This window comes from Leucoraja erinacea, chromosome 6, assembly GCF_028641065.1.
Source record: "Leucoraja erinacea ecotype New England chromosome 6, Leri_hhj_1, whole genome shotgun sequence".
Classification (NCBI taxonomy): Eukaryota; Metazoa; Chordata; class Chondrichthyes; order Rajiformes; family Rajidae; genus Leucoraja; species Leucoraja erinaceus.
In genome coordinates, this window is record NC_073382.1 from 8,870,325 (window position 1) to 8,889,065 (window position 18,741).

General features: G+C 39.9%; 1 protein-coding gene across 1 annotated transcript in view; it reads left to right on the forward strand.

Annotated features, from left to right (window-relative positions):
* The window catches only part of c2cd3 (C2 domain containing 3 centriole elongation regulator), a 107,692-nt gene that overhangs the window by 34,788 nt on the left and 54,163 nt on the right, over positions 1–18,741 (forward strand). The window contains exons 11-18 of the mRNA XM_055636571.1: positions 693–808; positions 2,178–2,296; positions 2,788–2,922; positions 4,313–4,816; positions 5,759–5,910; positions 8,652–8,895; positions 11,839–12,016; positions 15,875–16,058. Of these exons, the coding sequence (XP_055492546.1) occupies positions 693–808; positions 2,178–2,296; positions 2,788–2,922; positions 4,313–4,816; positions 5,759–5,910; positions 8,652–8,895; positions 11,839–12,016; positions 15,875–16,058 (1,632 nt within the window). The remainder of the gene's footprint in view (positions 1–692; positions 809–2,177; positions 2,297–2,787; positions 2,923–4,312; positions 4,817–5,758; positions 5,911–8,651; positions 8,896–11,838; positions 12,017–15,874; positions 16,059–18,741) is intronic.

The following is an 18,741-nucleotide window of genomic DNA, read 5'->3' on the forward strand; positions in this document are numbered from 1 at the left end:
AGTGCCTCTTTCACACTATTTCAAGGCATTTCTTATCAAGGCTTTCATAATAATTTTTTTCTGCCTGTGACTATACGTGTCCATTAGATTCTTACCCAGCAGTTTTATGGTTTTAACTTAGTAACATTTCAGCAATGGCACTTGCATAGTTTAATGGCGGGCTGAAACAATCGTGGAAGTTACATAGAAACATAGAAAATAGGTGCAGGAGGCCATTCGGCCCTTCGAGCCGAATGGCCTCCTCTAAATTACATAGCAGCAATTAATTAATTCACTTGATAAATTGTCCCCAGTATTAAAAATAATGCTTGTCTGATAACCTCGCCCATTGTCAAGGTAGATAACATATGGGACGGAGTGAGAAAATATTATGTAGGGATAATAATGCTTAAAGGTGTCTGGAGAGAAGTAATTGACCACAGTCTTCCTTGATACAAGTGTTTTTTAATACTGGTAAACATTATGATTAATGGCTGGAAGCATTCATTTGAGAGACCCAGGCTGGTTCTATTTATCAGAACATCTATGTGCAGGTGATAATCTATTTATCATTTTGAAAGGCAGGAAAGATAGTTTTAGGGAAGATCGGTTGCCCTGGCGCAAGAAAATAAAGAGAACATCTTGAATTTATTTGATTAGAAATAATAGTTTTATTTCCAGATTTGTATTCTAATTCTTTTTTTCTCCTTCAGCACTTATATTGTTGAGTACAATCTTCCTGTGTCCACATCTTCAAAGAGTGGAGTGCAAGAGCTGTACATGGGATCTGAAATTACACGGGTAGCTTCCAGCAAAGTTATAAATGAAGGTAGGAATGATGGGCAAAACTTTTTCTGGACCATTTGAGTAAAAAGTAAATCAAATAAGTTAACATTGTTCTGCAGGCTAATTATCTTCTACCTGTTTCCTGATCTTAGCCATGTCATTTAAAGTTGTGGTAATAAATAGCCAGGGACTTATTATGACATTCACCATGTGAAAATATGAAGAGGCTACATTCTGAGATGTGCATTAATTTGTGAGTTTTTCCAGAATTAGCAGAGGGCTCCTTGGTCAGGGGTCAGTATGACAGCCAGTGAAACCTACTTTAGGATGAAATGTTTGACATGTTGTTCTAACAAAAAGGAATTAGTGTAAGAGATGTCGTCCAGTAAACTGCGTGTTCCCGGTTTAATATCACGGTATTAAACTTTTGCAGCCTTATTCAAAAAGTTTTTAAGTGGGTTTTTTTTTGTTTGTTTTGTAGAATCCCATTTTGTACATTGAGGTTATAATGGGCAAATCTAAAGCCATATAGTCAAATTTTACACCGGTCTCCTGTTTTTTAATCATAGTGTTCTGCTTTTCATCCATATCCTCCTTTATCACCTCTTTAAAGCAGTGAATTCCAATTCCCTTTTTGATATTTCACTGCTGCCACCCCCACCACATGTCACCACAAATCTGTGTCCTCTATTTATTGACCAGTCTACCAAGGAATCAAGTCCTTCCTGTGAACATCTTCCAGGCCTCTCAATTTAATCTCAGCCGATTATTACTCCAAAGAAAAAAAACACTAGCCTTGCCACTATCTCCGCTGCTCTAGATGTCAGCTGATCTATATCGGTGAGACCAAGCAGAGGCTTGGCGATCGTTTCGCCGAACACCTCCGCTCAGTCCGCACTAATCAACCTGACCTCCTGGTGACTCATCACATCAACTCCCCCTCCCATTCCATATCTGACCTCTCTGTCCTGGGCCTCCTCCACGGCCAGAGTGAGCAACACCGGAAATTGGAGGTACAGCACCTCATATTCCGCTTGGGGAATCTACATCCTGGTGGCATGAACATTGATTTCTCACAATTCTGTTAACCCTTGCTGTCTCCTTCCCTTCCTACCTCAGCCCTCAGGCTTCTCCTCCCCCTTTTTCCTTTCTTCTCCCCGCCTCCCCCCACCCCCTATCAGTCTGAAGAAGGGTTTTGGTCCAAAAAGGTTGCCTATCTCCTTTGCTCCATAGATGCTGCTGCACCCGCTGAGTTTCTCCAGCATTTTTGTGTACCTCCTCCTAAACATAGTTCTCCAACCATGGAAACAACCTCCGGAATCTCTTCCGCTCACTCTCTGTTGCTCTCAGAGTTGACATTTGAATTTGTAATTGTGAGCTAAGCAGTACCGTACCGATTTTGTTTTCTACAGTGGTAAAATTCCAGCAGCGGCTTGTTGTTCCTGTCTGCTTTGATGGTTTGATGATAGAGCATTGGTGGAACTCCAATCTTGTGTTTAGCATTTACTCCAAAAAGATGACACAGAAAAAGGTTAGATTTAATTATTTTAAATTATTGGATACGGTAAATATTTATTTTCACTTGGTATTCTTTTTGAAAAAAAAAATGTTGTAAATTGGACCAAGATTATCAAAAAATCTGTACTTGACAACAGTCAAGATGTATATTTTTCACACAGTACAAGTGACTTTGTCATTGTTATTTGTTCACTGAACACCTGATCACTTTTGGTAAATTCAAATGCCAAAAGATTGGGTCTGGATCTCCCTCAGGTTTCTCTTGTGCTCTTCTAAAGTGGCCACAAGGAGGCATCAGTCAGCAAACCTAGAACCATACTCTTTCTGACATCCCCCCTTCCAGAAAATGGAATACATTCTTACTAATATTTACCATTATAAAATGATTCCATTGTAAAAAACAGTGAACGCATTATGTGTTCATTCCAATTAAAATTATTTTTGAATACATTTTACCATTTGTGTGAGGAATTCTAAACTAATTTTCTTTTTTCCCCACTTAAGCCAATTTTGATTGGTACAGCAAGTCTTGCACTTCGAACCATCATTCAATCAGATTTATTAAGTATAACCAGTGAATTACCTGTCAATATGATGGGTGACAAAAAGGAAAAGCAGCAACCGATTGGTCCTTTAAAGGTAAATATCAGAAATAAAAATACTAATTTATGCAATGTGTAAGAAGGATTTGCAGATGCTGGTTTAAACTGAAGATAGACATAGAAAGCTGGAGTAACTCAGCGGGACAGACAGCATCTCTGGAAAGAAGGAATGGGTGACGTTTTGGGTCGGGATCCTTAGTAAGTATGAAGAAGCGTCTCGACCCGAAAACATCACCCATTCCTTCTCTCCAGTGATGCTATCTGTCCCGCTGAGTTACTCCACCTTTTTGTGTAAATTATGCAATGATTGATGGGGAAATTGAAGGACATGGACCAGCTTGTTTGTTCACTTTCAGGGTCAGTAAATAAATTATGATGCAAACTGAAATAGGGGATATATATGTCATGGTGCTAGGAGCGAGGACAGACACAAAATGCTGGGCTAGGCAGCATCTCTGGAGAAAAAGGATGGGTGACGTTTTGGGTCGGAATCCTTCCTCAGACTGACGAAGGGTTCCGACCCAAAACGTCACCCATCCTTTTTCTTGAAGATTGCTGCCTGGCCCACCGAGTTATTCCAGCACTTCGTGTCTATCTTGGGTAAAAAACAACATCTGTGGTTCCTTCCTACACATGGTGCTAGGAATACTTAGCAACTGGCAGATCACCTGAGAAATTAACACAGTGGTCTCTAAAGTCCCGACTGGACTACTGCAACTCACTTCTCCTTGGCATCAGCTCCACCTACATCAACCGACTCCCAACTGGTCCAGAACGCAGCTGCCCGACTCATCACCCACACCAAATCCTGTCATCACATCACTCCAGTCCTCAAACGATTCACTGGCTTCCAATCTCCCACCGGATCACCTACAAAATCCTGGTCGTCACCTACAAAGCCCTCCACCATCTGGCCCCCCCATATCTCACTGACCTCCTCTCCCCCTACCAGCCCTCACGGTCCCTCAGATCCACATCAGCCGGTCTCCTCTCCATCCACGTCCAACCTCCGCAGTTTTGGGGACAGAGCCTTCTCCAGGGCAGCTCCCAGGCTCTGGAACTCCCTCCCCCAACTGATCTGCAATTCCGTGTCCCTCACCATCTTCCAGTCCCGCCTCAAGACCCATCTCTTCACCTCTGCCTATCCTTAGCCCCACGTCCCCCTCCCTTTTCATCTGTGCATGAATTGCCTCATATTGTGTTTTGAATTCTGTCTTTAATTTGTGTACTAGTCATGTCTCTACTATTTATTTCATTCCGCTTACATGTTTTTCCTCTACTTGCTAAATTTTTGTAATGTGTCCTTGAGACTCTTGAAAGGCGCCCACAAATAACATTTATTATTATTATTATTATTAAAGGTCTCTTGATTTAGTTTGAATTTATTGTGGTCTAATTTCCTTTTCCTTTGTGTTAATGTTTGGCAGATATCCATGGATCTGGCTTCTGACAATAAAGATTTCACAAGTGCTAATTCCAGATTAGCTCCTTCTCCAAAGACTGCTTATACTGTTTCTAGCCCAGGACCAAAGTTTCCATCAGATCACAATGTTGTTGATTTATGCCCAGTGGATCCACATTTTGGTGATCTGCAGGCTGGTGAAGTATTAGAAAAAGGAAATACTGAAACTCAGGTGAAACAAAGTCATACAAAGGATGGCTCTAGAACTTGCAATGCAAACCATCACCGTCTTCCCTCTGTAGCTGCAGCACAAAGTTTAATGGAGCAGTTTAATTCTTCAATAGAGGAAGAAGGTTTCTTACTCCATGTTCTTCTGATGGTACCTGATGGAAAAGACTTTACGATGGGAGATGGCTGTGTCCAAAAACAATGGAATATATACCTAAAATGTAAGCTTTTCAGCACCGACGAGGCCACCAGATCTCCAGTTAGCTGGAGCACAACTCGACCAGTTTTTAACTTTTCACTGGTAAGTTTTCAAAGAATTCAAAAAGCAATAGTCAAGTGCATATGTTGACTTTTTAAATAAGAGATTCTCTATATGAACATTCTCTATAAGAAACCAGAAGGAGGTCTTTGCTGTGGATGGGGAAGAAGTGCAGTGGTGCAGCAAGAGAAGAGATGGCACAGCAGTGGTTGAGCTACTGCATGAAGGCATCCGAGAAGGGTTAAATCCTAACTACACATGCTGTCTCTGCGTAATTTGTACGTACTCCCTGTGACTGCATATGTTTTCTCCAGGTGCTCCGGTTTCCTCCCAGGTTTCAAAGAACTGCAGGTTTGTAGGCTAATTGGCTTCCGTAAACCTGCCCCCTGTGTGTAGGATCTGAAAGTGGGATATCATAGAACTGGTGTGTAAGAAAGAACCGCAGATGCTGGTTTAAACCAAAGACAGACACAAAAAGCTGGAGTACCTCAGCTGGACAAGCAGCATCTCTGGAGAGAAAGGATGGGTGACGTTTTGGGTCGAGACCCTTCTTCAGAACTAGTGTACAGGTGATCGATGGTCAGCATGGACACGGTGAGCCAAAGGGCCTGTTTCCACATTGCATATCTCAATGAAACTAAACTAAAGAAAGATTACTGGTGAACATTACTTGTAAGTTTGTAGAGGTTTCAGTACTAACCTCTAAAGAACAATTTGTTCTTAGTTTCTTGTCTGGTGAATTTATTTAATGCTCGCATTGTTAATTTAGCCATAGCATTGTAATTTACAGAAATTTAATTGCATCTCCTTTAGCAACTCATTACCATTTAAAACCCAAGCTATAAGACACGTTAATTGGCCATGAAAATTGATTGAACTGTCCAGCCCTTTATATAAACTGTACTTCATTATTGAAAAGCTGCATTTCATTTTCAAAACCGATCAAGTAGTAGATATGCTAAGATTTTTCATTCTTTTTATTAGGTAGCTCCGATCACACTGACTCCAACACTACTAGAGAGGATGAAGAATAATATGATGATTATAGAGATCTGGAATAAAGCAATTACCTCAGGACAAGAGAATCTACTTGGGCTTGTGAAATTACCACTTCATCAATTTTACTTATCATTTAGGTAAATAGCATTCAGTAAATGTGTTTTTGTTTAAATTTCTCACATAGTGATATGATACAGACATTTAAGATATGTCATGTACCCCACTTCTTCTACTCTGGTACAAAATAACTTATATTCCTGTAGGGGGCGCTGCTCTGGCAGCAGCCATGTCAGCAGCGCGTCAGTTTTTTTTCAACCTTTTTTTATTTTTTAGTATGTTTTAAAGTATGTATTTCGTGTTTCTTTGTGTGTTTTGTGTGGGGGGGTAAGGGGGAAACCGCTTCGGTCGCCTCCTCCACGGAGAGGCGAGTTTTTCCAGGTCGCCTCCCCCGTGGCCTAACTTCAAGGATCGGCGCGGCCTTTCCCGGAGACACGCCCGGGGCTTCAGTGACAGGCGCAGCGTGGACTCTCGGCGTTGAGCGGGTGAGCCCCCGCTGGGGCTCGTTGGAGGGGAGCGCTCCGTTTTGCTGGCCCGGGGCAGTCGGCAGCCTGAAGCCACAGCCTGAAGTCGCGGTCTGCAGAGCTCCAGCTGGTGCGGCGTCTACAGCCCGGGATCCCTCGTGGGGTTCCCGGGGGAAGAAGAAGCCATCACTGCCGGCCCGCGGCCAACCTCTACGCGGGTCCGGCATGGACTTACCATCACCCCTGGAGGGGTGCTTCTACCGCCGGCCCTGTGGTCTGCGGTGCTTCTGGCTGCGGCGGAGACTTTAAATCTCGACCGATCGGCCTACACCATCTTAAAGCCGCGGTCTCCGGTGAGGAAGAGCCGATCCTGGACTGACTTTGGACTCTGGTCCTGTCCACGGGGGGGGGAAATGGAGGAGAACTGGCCAAATTTTGTGCCTTCCCCACAGTGATGAATGCTGTGGTGGATGTTTGTGTTACAGTTTTATTGTGGCTGTGTGTTCTTTATTATTGTACTGCTGCTGACAACCCAAATTTCCACCGACCCTGGTTGTGTGGCAATAAATTATAAATTATATCTATCTATCTATCTATCTATCTATCTATCTATCTTTAAACAAGTTGTGCTTCATTAAGTCATTCTTTGTAAGTTGGAGTGAAGGAGGTGCATCAAACTTGAGGCCATTGATGATTTTGCTTCAGTAGACCATGAGTAGAACCATGTTAAAACAGAAATGTATGCCAATTCAAGTAGAGGGATAGCCATTTTTACTTAAAAACTGAAATTTGAAATAGGCAATCTAAAATTAGCTAACTTCCCCAATTATTGATTATTGGTGGAAGTTGGTGTTAATTTAATGAACAATAGCCAAAATTGATTCAGGAGGGCACTTTTCAGCCTAACCATCTTCATTGATTTTTGTTTATTGAAATGGGTTGTGGAAAGCCTTGTAAAGAAGTGATCATAAACTTTGGAAGCACAAGGCACACGTTAACCACAAAGGGAAGATTCTGTGAAATTTGGGTAACAAATTGATCTTAAGGTCAGAAACATGACTGGTCCAGATCTGCAAAACTGCTATGTCAACTGAGTTTACTAGGGTTTCTTTTGTTAATTACTATTTGATGAATTATCAGATTGAATGATTGATCTGGTGATTAATTTAGCTGTATAAATTTCATCTGAACTAAGCAATTTTAATAACCATGGACGATAGTAATCACTTTTCCACAAATCCACATTTGCTCAGTATATGTCCTGCCTCTAAAACAAAACATAAATTGTCTAAATTTGCTGCTTACTGGATACGATAAACATAGTGTTATGGTTTTAAAATATTAGAGCTCATGAATTTTTAATCAAACCTATTTTCACGCATTTGTGTGCATTGTTTTCACCATGTAAATACACAATGCGCATGTGTGATTTTTGCACATGTACTGTGTGGTTTCCTAGTTATCAATTGGCAGGGAAACATAGAACAGTACTGCAAAGGAACAAACCTTTCAGCCCACAGCCGAACATGATGCTGAGATATCTACCTGCGCATAATCCATATTGCCTATCCAAAAGTCTCTTAAATGTTGTTAAAAGTATCCTGATTTTTTAATATATGTTGCCTTCTGCCAGTATTTTGCTTTATTGCATCAAAGGATAAGAAATGTACAGAAACTCTGCCATTCTATACAAAAAACAAGAAACTTCTCTGTGTGGTATAACAAAATTGGAACAAAATTTGGAAAGAGTGTTTAAGCAACTCTACAGGCAAGCACAGAATTTATCTTAGACCAGTGGGATATGGGTTCTTGCACTTCATTGCAATGTTGCCAATCCGATGAAAAGAAACATGTGACCCGCTGAGTGCTGTTCTTGACCTGGGGGAAATATCTTTCCTAAAAACTATTTAAAAACATCATAAAATCACCAAAACTTGCCTGAACGTGTCCAGCTAGATTGAGCAATTGTAACCATGTTTTTGTAGTCTGGAATCAGTGAATACCTGTTCTGGACTTGCATGCGTACTGGACATTAAAAAAACGGAGACATGGCTGTTAAGGGTGGAAGCCAGCAAGCTGGAGAAAAATCAGTTGGCGCACTTGATTATTATATTACTGTATAATGTTAGGTTTAATTTAATCAGTAAGTTTTTTTTTTAGATGGGTTTTTTGTTAAAATTACACTTGCTTAACATATGATTAGATGTTCTGTTTAAACAGCTTTAGTATGCACAACCCTCCCATGGTTTTAATTCTTAACTGAAGTGTAGCAAGTTGAGGGTGTCAGCAGATTTGTGTACAAAACAAATTAAACTTGTTTCCTTTTGAAATATAGATTATTTTTTGTGTGTCATTAGGGATCCCAAGGTTTCTCATTTACTGCTCCAAGCTCAATACCCCGTGGTTGCTGTGGACAGCTACATGCCAATGATGGATGTTTTCACAGGGAATCAAAGGGGTAGCCTTCGAGTTCTATTAGCTATCGGAGGAGCAGACCAAATAGCAGCACTTCAGAAACTAAAAAGTGACGAGGAGGTATCTATCGCTGGTTTCCAGAGAACACCACATTTCTTGGATGCAGGGCCATCGATTCTATCAAAGGTTTGTGATTATTGTACTGCAAAATTATGTTGTAATGCAACCCCAGTATGTTATAAATACGCCTTACACAGATTTTGCAGCAAGAGCCAAATAAAAAAAATTGTGCATGTCAATTTTTGTCAATCTCTGAAAACACTCATATTATGCTGCCTTAATTGGAATTATTATGCAGTACTAATTATGATCCAGTAATTAAAATAATACTGATTCCAGTTAACAATATCAGTTACATATTGAGCTTTGTCTCATTGAGTTGTATCCAAGGGGAAGGATGCCCTGTATGAGGTTGTATTAATCTGCAGAGCTTTGATTTAGTAATGGCACATCTTTAATGTTGGGAAATTTCAGACAGTTGTTTATCTTCTCAAAGCATTAAAACACACACTCAAATGCAGCAAGTGTATGAAAGGTAGTGAAAAAAAAAAGTTCATATTTTAAATTGAGTTTCTTGTAAAACTATGATACTGCAAAACCAAGGTGTGATACTGAAGAAGTTATATTCAGAGTTAGTGTTATTTAGTGTAGAAACAGCCCTTCAATCCAACTTATCTATGCTGTCTTTCTGAGCTAGTCCCATTTGCTGTCATTTGGCCCATATGCCTCTAAATCTTTCATATCCAATATCTTTTAAACATAATAATTGTACCTGACTTTACCACTTCCTCTGGCAGATCATTCCATGTACACACCACCCTCTGTATGAAGAAACTTGCTGCTTGGGTCCCACTCCAGATCGTTGACATTTCGTTGTCAATGCCTATGCTTTCTCAATTCCATGCTACGGAAACAAACTATGATAATCCACTTAGTCATGGAGTGATACAGTCATGGAGTGTAAACAGGCCCTTTGGCCCAACTCGCCCACACCAGCTGACAATTTCCCAGCTACCCTAGTCCCACTTGCCTGCGCTTGGTCCATATCCCTCCAAACCTGTCGTATCGTACATGTACCTGTCTAACTGTTTCTTAAATGATGGGATAGTCCCAGCCTCAACCACCTTCTGCCAGCTTGTTCCATACACCCACCACCCTTTGTGTGAAAAAGTTACCCCTTGGATTCCTATTAAATCTTTTCCCCTTCACCTTGAACCTATGTCCTCTGGTCCTCGATTCCCCTACTCTGGGCAAAAGACTCTGTGCATCTACCCGATCTATTCCTGTCATGGTTTTGTATAACTCCATAAGATCTCCCCTCATCCTCCTGCGCTCCATTGAATAGAGACCCAGCCTACTCAACCTCCCCCTATAGCTCACACCCTCTAATCCTGGTAACTTATTTATGTTCTTCATTATTTTATAATGTTTTACAGTCATCCTCAGTCTCCTTCACTCTAGGGAAAATAATCCAGTTTATTCACGCTTTCATAACACAACCCCCCAGTTCTGGCAACAGCTTTGTGAATCTTTATTGCAGCCTCTCTATCTAAATCATGTTTTTCCTTTAATATGGTGACCAGGACTGTACACAATATTCCAGTTGGTCTCACCAACATAATGTGTCTCACCAACACACTGATGTCCCAAATCTTACACTGAGTAGACTGGCCAATGAAGGCAAGCATGTGCCATACACTTTCTTCACCACCTTATCTTTATGTATTATCGATATACTGTATGTGACAAACAGCATTAGACCCAGGACTGAATCTATGGCACACCATTGGCCTCCAATCTAAAAAATAACCCTCCATCACCACCCTTGGTCTCCTTCCAACAAGCTATTTTTGTAGCCAGTTAGCTAGCTCACCCTGGATCCCAAGTGATCTAACCTTCTGGACCAATCTTCTTGTGGGACCTTGCTAAAATCCATGTAGATAACATCTACTGCCTTAATCAATCTCCTTGGTTACCTCTGCATAAAAGTGCTCAAGCAAATTTGTGAGAGTATTTTCTACACAGAAAGCAATGCTAACTATCCTTAATCAGCCCTTGCCTTTCCAAATGCAGGTGGATTCTGAGAGACAGGATCTCCTCTGGTAATTCTCCCACCATTGCTGTTAGGCTAACTTAGTTGGGAGATCTTGCTTGACGGATGATTTGGGAGGAAGGGTCTGTTTATAACTCCGTGACTCTTTATTGGCTGACAGGGTAGGAACTGGAAGACACAGAATGTTGTCAAATGACAGAAGAACTAAATTAACATGAAAACATTTTTTTGCGGAGTGGCAGAGAACTGGAATTCACTGCCAGTGGATAAATAGAAAGTGATTCATTTGTGCTGTTCATAAGGGAACTAGATAAATACATGAGAAACAAAAAGGTTTAGCTTAGTTTTGTTTAGCGATATAGTGCAGAAACAGGTCCTTCGGCCCACTGAGCCCATGCCGACCAGCGATGGTATTGTGGCAATACGGGAATAGAAACATAGGAAATAGGTGCACCGCCATTCAATATGATCATGGCTGATCATCCAACTCAGTGACCTGTACCTGCCTTCTCTCCTGATCCCTTTAGCCACAAGGGCCACATCTAACTCCGTCTTAAATATAGCCAATGAACTGGCCTCAACTACATTCTGTGGCAGAGAATTCCAGGGATGTGGTTAGAATAGGTGTGGTTAGATTAGTATTTCATATATCCTGCATGGACGTGTTTGAATGATCTCTTTACATGGTAGAACTTTTCTGAACTGTTGCTGTGAGATAATATGTTGAGGAGTCAGATGGCCATTGGACAGGATCAAATTCCTGTTAAGGTGAAGCTACTTAACATCAATGAAAAAAGTGACTGGAACTCCACATCTATTCTGCATACTACCAGCCAGTTGATGTTCAGTAATTTCTATGCTGCTGAAATAAATGCTTCTCAAGAACTTGGCCATTCAAAATATACTAATATCTGCATTGTGCAGATGATTCATTCATATATTTACAAAAATAAAACTTAAGTTTCTCTCTCTCGAGTTTAATCGTATAACTATTCTGATGCAATGTAATATTTCAGTCCAATAGAGGGGAGACTGAGCCACTGATGGAACACACTTTTGAGATGAATGTGATAAAACTTAAAGGATTGACTCCCTTGCAGTCTACTGTTTGGGGAGAGGCAGACTGCTATGTACAATATCATTTCCCAACTCACGATGCAAATATCATATCTGAGGCATTGCCAGTGGAACCTGGTAGGTAACTTTATTTCAGCCCTGTTTTTCAGCCAGCACATAGCATTATAAACTAGCTTTTTTTTGCTCTTAAAGATATATATTATCAAATATTCTAAGTGGAGTGATTAAGTTCTGTATCAGGATCTTATAAATCCATAAAGAAGAAGAATAAAAAATAAAGCAAGTCAAGAGTAAGCACAAAGGAAGTATTGTTTGAGTATTGACAAAGTAAGCTTTGAGTATTACAGAGAGAAATTAGATAAAAGGGATGAAGATAATTTAGAGATACAGATGACAATTAAATGGATAAAAATATTTAAATATTTACTATTATAGGTTGCTAGGTTTCTTGTTCAGTATTTTCTTGTTTCACTGGTTGAGTGGCATTCTATGATCGGCTTTGTTCTGTTTTATTTACCTTGCGTTGCTTCATCTTTGCAGTATTATCTATGGAGCCTCCCAAGAGCCTTTAACCATATAACAATTACAGCACGGAAACAGGCCATCTCGACCCTTCTAGTCCGTGCCGAACACATAATCTCCCCTAGTCCCATATACATGCGCTCAGACCATAACCCTCCATTCCCTTCCCATCCATATAACTATCCAATTTATTTTTAAATGATAAAAACGAACCTGCCTCCACCACCTTCACTGGAAGCTCATTCCACACAGCTACCACTCTCTGAGTAAAGAAGTTCCCCCTCATGTTACCCCTAAACTTCAGTCCCTTAATTCTCATGTCATGTCCCCTTGTTTGAATCTTCCCTACTCTCAGTGGGAAAAGCTTTTCCACGTCAACTCTGTCTATCCCTCTCATCATTTTAAAAACCTCTATCAAGTCCCCCCTTAACCTTCTGCGCTCCAAAGAATAAAGCCCTAACTTGTTCAACCTTTCTCTGTAACTTAGTTGCTGAAACCCAGGCAACATTCTAGTAAATCTCCTCTGTACTCTCTCTATTTTGTTGACATCCTTCCTATAATTAGGCGAGCAAAATTGTACACCATACTCCAGAATTGGCCTCACCAATGCCTTGTACAATTTTAACATTACATCCCAACTTCTATACTCAATGCTCTGATTTATAAAGGCCAGCACACCAAAAGCTTTCTTTACCACCCTATCTACATGAGATTCCACTTTCAGGGAACTGTGCACAGTTATTCCCAGATCCCTCTGTTCACCTACATTCTTCAATTCCCTACCATTTACCATGTACGTCCTATTTTGATTTGTCCTGCCAAGATGTAGCACCTCACACTTATCAGCATTAAACTCCATCTGCCATCTTTCAGCCCACTCTTCCAACTGGCATAAATCTCTCTGTAGACTTTGAAACTCTACTTCATTACCCGCAACCCCACCTATCTTAGTATCATCTGCATACTTACTAATCCAATTTACCACACCATCATCCAGATCATTGATGTACATGACAAACAACAGTGGACCCAACACAGATCCCTGTGGCACCCCACTCGTCACTGGCCTCCAACCTGACAAACAACCATCCACCATTACTCTCTGGCATCTCCCATTCAGCCACTGTTGAATCTATCTTGCTACTCCACCATTAATACCCAACCATTGAACCTTCTTAACCAACCTTCCATGAGGAACCTTGTCAAAGGCCTTACTGAAGTCCATATACACAACATCCACTGCGTTACCCTCATCAATTTCCCGTGTAACATCTTCAAAAAATTCAAGCACTTTCTGCACTTTCTCCTCGTCAACAGGTTCAACACGTACATCGACACGCAGATCTGCTTCTCTGACACCACCTTTGGTGTCAGACTACTATCCATTCTTGGATTTGTAATTTACTCTGAAGTTGTTGTTGTTTTCAGCCTCTGTAACCAATTATTTATCCTCAACATTGATCTCGTGTTTCCCTCAACCCTTTACCTCAGTCCTGAATTCCTATTCAACTCTAGGCTGAAATTCTAACCCGAAATTCCACATTGCTTCTACCTACTTGCCGTTTGAAACCCTCTTACATTTTGTCACCTCTCAGCTCAATTATTCCAATCCTCTCCGCATTGGACTTTATCGTTCTGCTTACCATAACAAATTTTGTTCGTCTGAGAATCTGCATTGCATCCTGTTGATACAGGATTACCCATCATCGTTAACATTATCTTTCTCTTATTTGGTTGTTTGCTGGATTGTTCCCTAGTCTTGTCCACCAATTCAAATCCCAAGATCACTTCACTCATTTCTTATGATTCTAGATTTTTATGCAGCCAGCTTTCTCTGAATCCTATTGTAGGAAGTTGGTATTTCATTCATTCTGGCTCCATGAGTTCCTCAATCTTTTTGCTTCTTCAATCTCTTTCCTTACTGAAGGCATTCAAGTAAATCCTTTATTTTTGAGAAAGCTGTGGTCACATCCATCAATATCAGCATCTTTGCAGTGACAGGCAGTTGTATTTGGTTTTTTCAAAGCGTTGTTTATCGATATTAAAGATGCCATTTAGTTGTTATTGCTGGAATATGTAGAAATGGAAATGTTAGTGATTTAAGAATGATAATGGAATTTGCAATATATAAGCAGAATGAGCCAGATTTATCAAATGCCCTTCATCTTTGAGAGCTAGAATAGTTGGGACAATCAGTTTAATATTTTAATAAACACATTAAAATTGTTGCTGTTGTGTAATTTATGCTGTAGATTATGTATTTTGTGTACAAGTTAAATAGATTTAAAATGGTAATGTAAATTATTTTGATATGAGATTGATGGTTATATAGCATAGAAAAGTACCTCACAGGATCAGGTCCTTCGACCCTCAATGTCTGTGCTAAACATGATGCCAAGACCAACTCTTATCTGCCAGTACATAATCCATATCCCTCCATTCCTTGCATATCCATGTGCCGATCCTAAAATCTCTTAAGCATCACTGTCTTATCTGCCTCCACCACCATTCCTGGCAGTGGGTTAGATACCCATCACCCTCTGTATATATAATCTTGCCCCACTCATTTCCTTTAAACTTTGCCCCTCTCACCTTTAAAGCTATGTGCTCAAGTCTTTGACGTTTCCACACTGAGAAAAAAGGCAGGACAGCAGCAGGCCCTTTGGCCCAACCTGTCCATGCCGACCAAGATGTCTATCTGTACTAGTTCCATTTGCTCGCATTTGGCCTGTATTCCGCTCCAATTCCTATCAAATTACCTACCTAAATGTCTTTTAAATGTTGTAATAGAACCTAGCTCTTCTATTTCTTCTGGCCATATTTCCACCACCCTCTGTGTGTAAAAACCTGCCTCTTGGGTCTCTTCTACCTATGCTCTCCAGTTTTACAATCCCCTGCCCTCGGAAAACAACTGTAACATCCCCTTATCTATGTCCTCATAATTTATATGCATCCATCAGCTATTCCATTTCCCATTTGTCTGTGTGAATCCAGATCCTGACCACTATACTACCATCTACATGCTTACTAATCATGCCGATCTATTCCTTGGGCCTGGCACTGATCCCTGCAGCACACTATTGGTATCAGGTCTCTTATATGCAAAGCATACCCCACTACTACCCTCTGCCTTCCATTACTAACCCAATTTTGTAGCCAGTTTGCTATCTCAATCTATAATCCATGCGCAATAATCTGTGCAACTTTGTCATGGGGCTTGCTAAAGTCTATGTAGATAATATCCACCGCCGTGGCATCATCAATTCTCTTGGTCGATTCCTCAAAACAATGCAAATTTCTATGACATGATCTCCCACGAATCAAGCCATTAGAATATTAGGGCATTTTCCTGATTTTGATCAGCCCAATTTTATATTTTCTTATGTTTTTAAATATTATAAAGATTAATTTCTACATTCACAATTTTTATATATGTACTTGATTTTCCTGTAGGTATCATCTTGAAGTCGTTTCGCACTGCAACTACATTGTGTGTTCCAGATCCTGTATTTAATCACTGTCAAAGTCACTTGCTTCTGATCCCAATGGATCTTCCAGTGCAGAGAATACTATTGGATGTCTGCTCAACACAAAGACTTGAAGGAGGTGGTGGCATTCAATTTGAGGTTTGGTGTAGGTAAGTACAATAGCTATAGAAATATATACATTTTAAGTTGGATATGGTGACTTTGGTAATCAGTTGTTCAGTTTGAAATATTTCAACAACAAACAAATTTACCTATTTTACATAGAATATGTTGCAAAATTAATTTCCCAACATATTTTGTAAAATTATTTGACTTAATTCAGTGTAAACCCCAAAGATATATAATTAAAGTGATGTTATGGCCATATTTTTGAGAATTGCACATTATTGCATATTTATTGGGCTGGGATTTATTAGGTAGTTCATGAGCGGAAAGTCTCTACTATGGTTGAATTGTGATTTACTTTTTCCAAATGTATTTTGTTATTTTTGCTTAAGGAAATTACTCCTATCAGTTCTGGCTATCCTGTTGTATTTCCCAAACTTCCAAAATTCTATTCAAGAGAGAGTTGGATATGGCTCTTAGGACTAACAGAGTCAAGGGATGTGGGGAGAAAGCAGGAACGGGGTACTGATTTTGAATGATCAGCCATGATCATATTGAATGGCGGTGTTGGCTCGAAGTGCCGAATGGCCTACTCCTGCACCTATTTTCTCTATTTCTAATGTAAATGTTGACAAGATGGTCCACATATTTTAGGCACTGTACTCTAATCTCACAATATATGGAATGAGCTGCCAAAGGAGGTAGTTGATACAGTTACTGTAACGGCATTTAAAAGACACTTGGATAGGTACATGGATAGGAGAAGTTTAGAGTTATGTGGGCCAAATGCGGGAAAATGGGACTAGCTTAGATGCGGCATCTTGGTCAGCATGGACCAGTTGTGTCAAAGGGCCTGTTCCACAATATATGACTATCATGCACTTCAGTAATATTACTTGTTGATATTTTTCTTCTCCCATCCCCACCTTTAGTGAGCATATTGAGGCCATTTACAGCCAACGATATTTTCCTGACTGGCTAAACATTTTAGATGACAAATATTCTGTATATATATTGAATCATCATATAATTTACTGAAGCTACCCACAGACATTTTTGAAGCTTGTTTATAAAGGCATACTATCTCTTCCCATTGTGTAGCATTGCAGAGCATTGAGCCACAATATATTTGGTATATTTTAGCACTGCTGCTTGATTCTAAACAGGCGAACATTTCATAGATACATTTGTTTGAGGTTAAAGGAAAATCTAAAGATTCCTTGTATTCAAATAGTTTCTGCCATTTTGCATCATAACTGATTGATTTGGCAAATGTTCCTTTATTTCAATAAAAGCATTAAACATATTGGCAATGAGGAACCTCAAATCAGGTCACATGTTATGAGCAGCCTCCCTGTGGATGTTCCTTCTTTTCAGGCAACTTTATAATGAAATGCTAAATTCAATAATAACAAATTGAAATTACTGGAATGAGCAGATCAGACATTGTGAGTGTGGAAGGAAGCAAAATGAATGATTCAGGTTATAAGTTTATTATGTGACCTCACTTGTTGAGTACAGAATATTCCATTTATATTTTGGATTTCTAGTACCTGCAGAATTTTGCTTATGTTTTAAGGGCCAAGTTGATGCTTACTGACTTTAGAAGCATTAATAAAGCAGTAAAGGAATTTAGGTATGTGCCTACAGCAGCTTTATTATTTGAAAGTGCTGTATCATATAAATGTGTAATAAAAGAGAAAAGCAGGCATTGATAACGTTTCTGCTTTACCTTTTTTTTTTTTGCAATCTGCACAATCATTTGTTATACAATTTTCAGACAACTTGAGTAATTAATCGTACCATTTTATTCATACTTCCTTCTATGATCATTTCTCATTGAATGTCAATCCATTCGAAACCATTTATAAAGCTGGATCTCCTGTAGAGGGCATGACTGTGTGAAGGTATAGTTGTCTTTGCAGACAAGCCCACAAAATGTCTGTGGCCAATTGTCATTGAAGTGAACGGAGGGTACCTTGCTTTTATAACCCAGCTTCAGCATTCCTTTTAGGATATCAACAAGCAGTTTAGGCAAAGAAAGCTTTTTCGAATGTGGAAACCAACATGTGTACAGAAAGCTTCCAGGATGTCAGTGTAATAATGGCCAGATACAGTAAAAATCTGATAATCCCACACACTCGTGATTTTGCTTGTGAGAGATTCCTGTGTTTTCGATTTTTTATTCCTATTAATACCAGTGAGTCAGAAGGAAACAACACACACTGAAACCATTTTTAATTCATTGTTCCCGATGTTGGGGAAGTCCAGGACAAGGGGTATTATAAGGGGGAAATCACTTTTTTCCAGTGAGAACTCTCTCAGAAGGAAACGAGGCCAGTTCATTGGCTATATTTAAGAGGGAGTTAGATGTGGCCCTGGTAAGGGGATCAGAGGTATGGAGAGAAGGCAGGTGATACCCGTGGGATGATTCTGAATTGTAAGCTCGAATGGATACTACTGGATTTACTGCAATGGACTTTACTTGACCTATATAAAGCTTTTGGTTGGATTAAATAAAGAGTATTATGTAGTGTTCACTACACAGCATCTTAAAAAGAGTGCTTGATATTGCGATTAAGATTCCCAGCATTTCACCTGTGCTCTGAGGTTCAGAATTTGAGCAAAATTATGTTTCACTGGAATATAATAAAGTCTTAAAAAAAACCTTGAATTATTTTTAAAATTTTGGAGGAAATTGATAAGGTAGGCACTTTCTCCCCAATG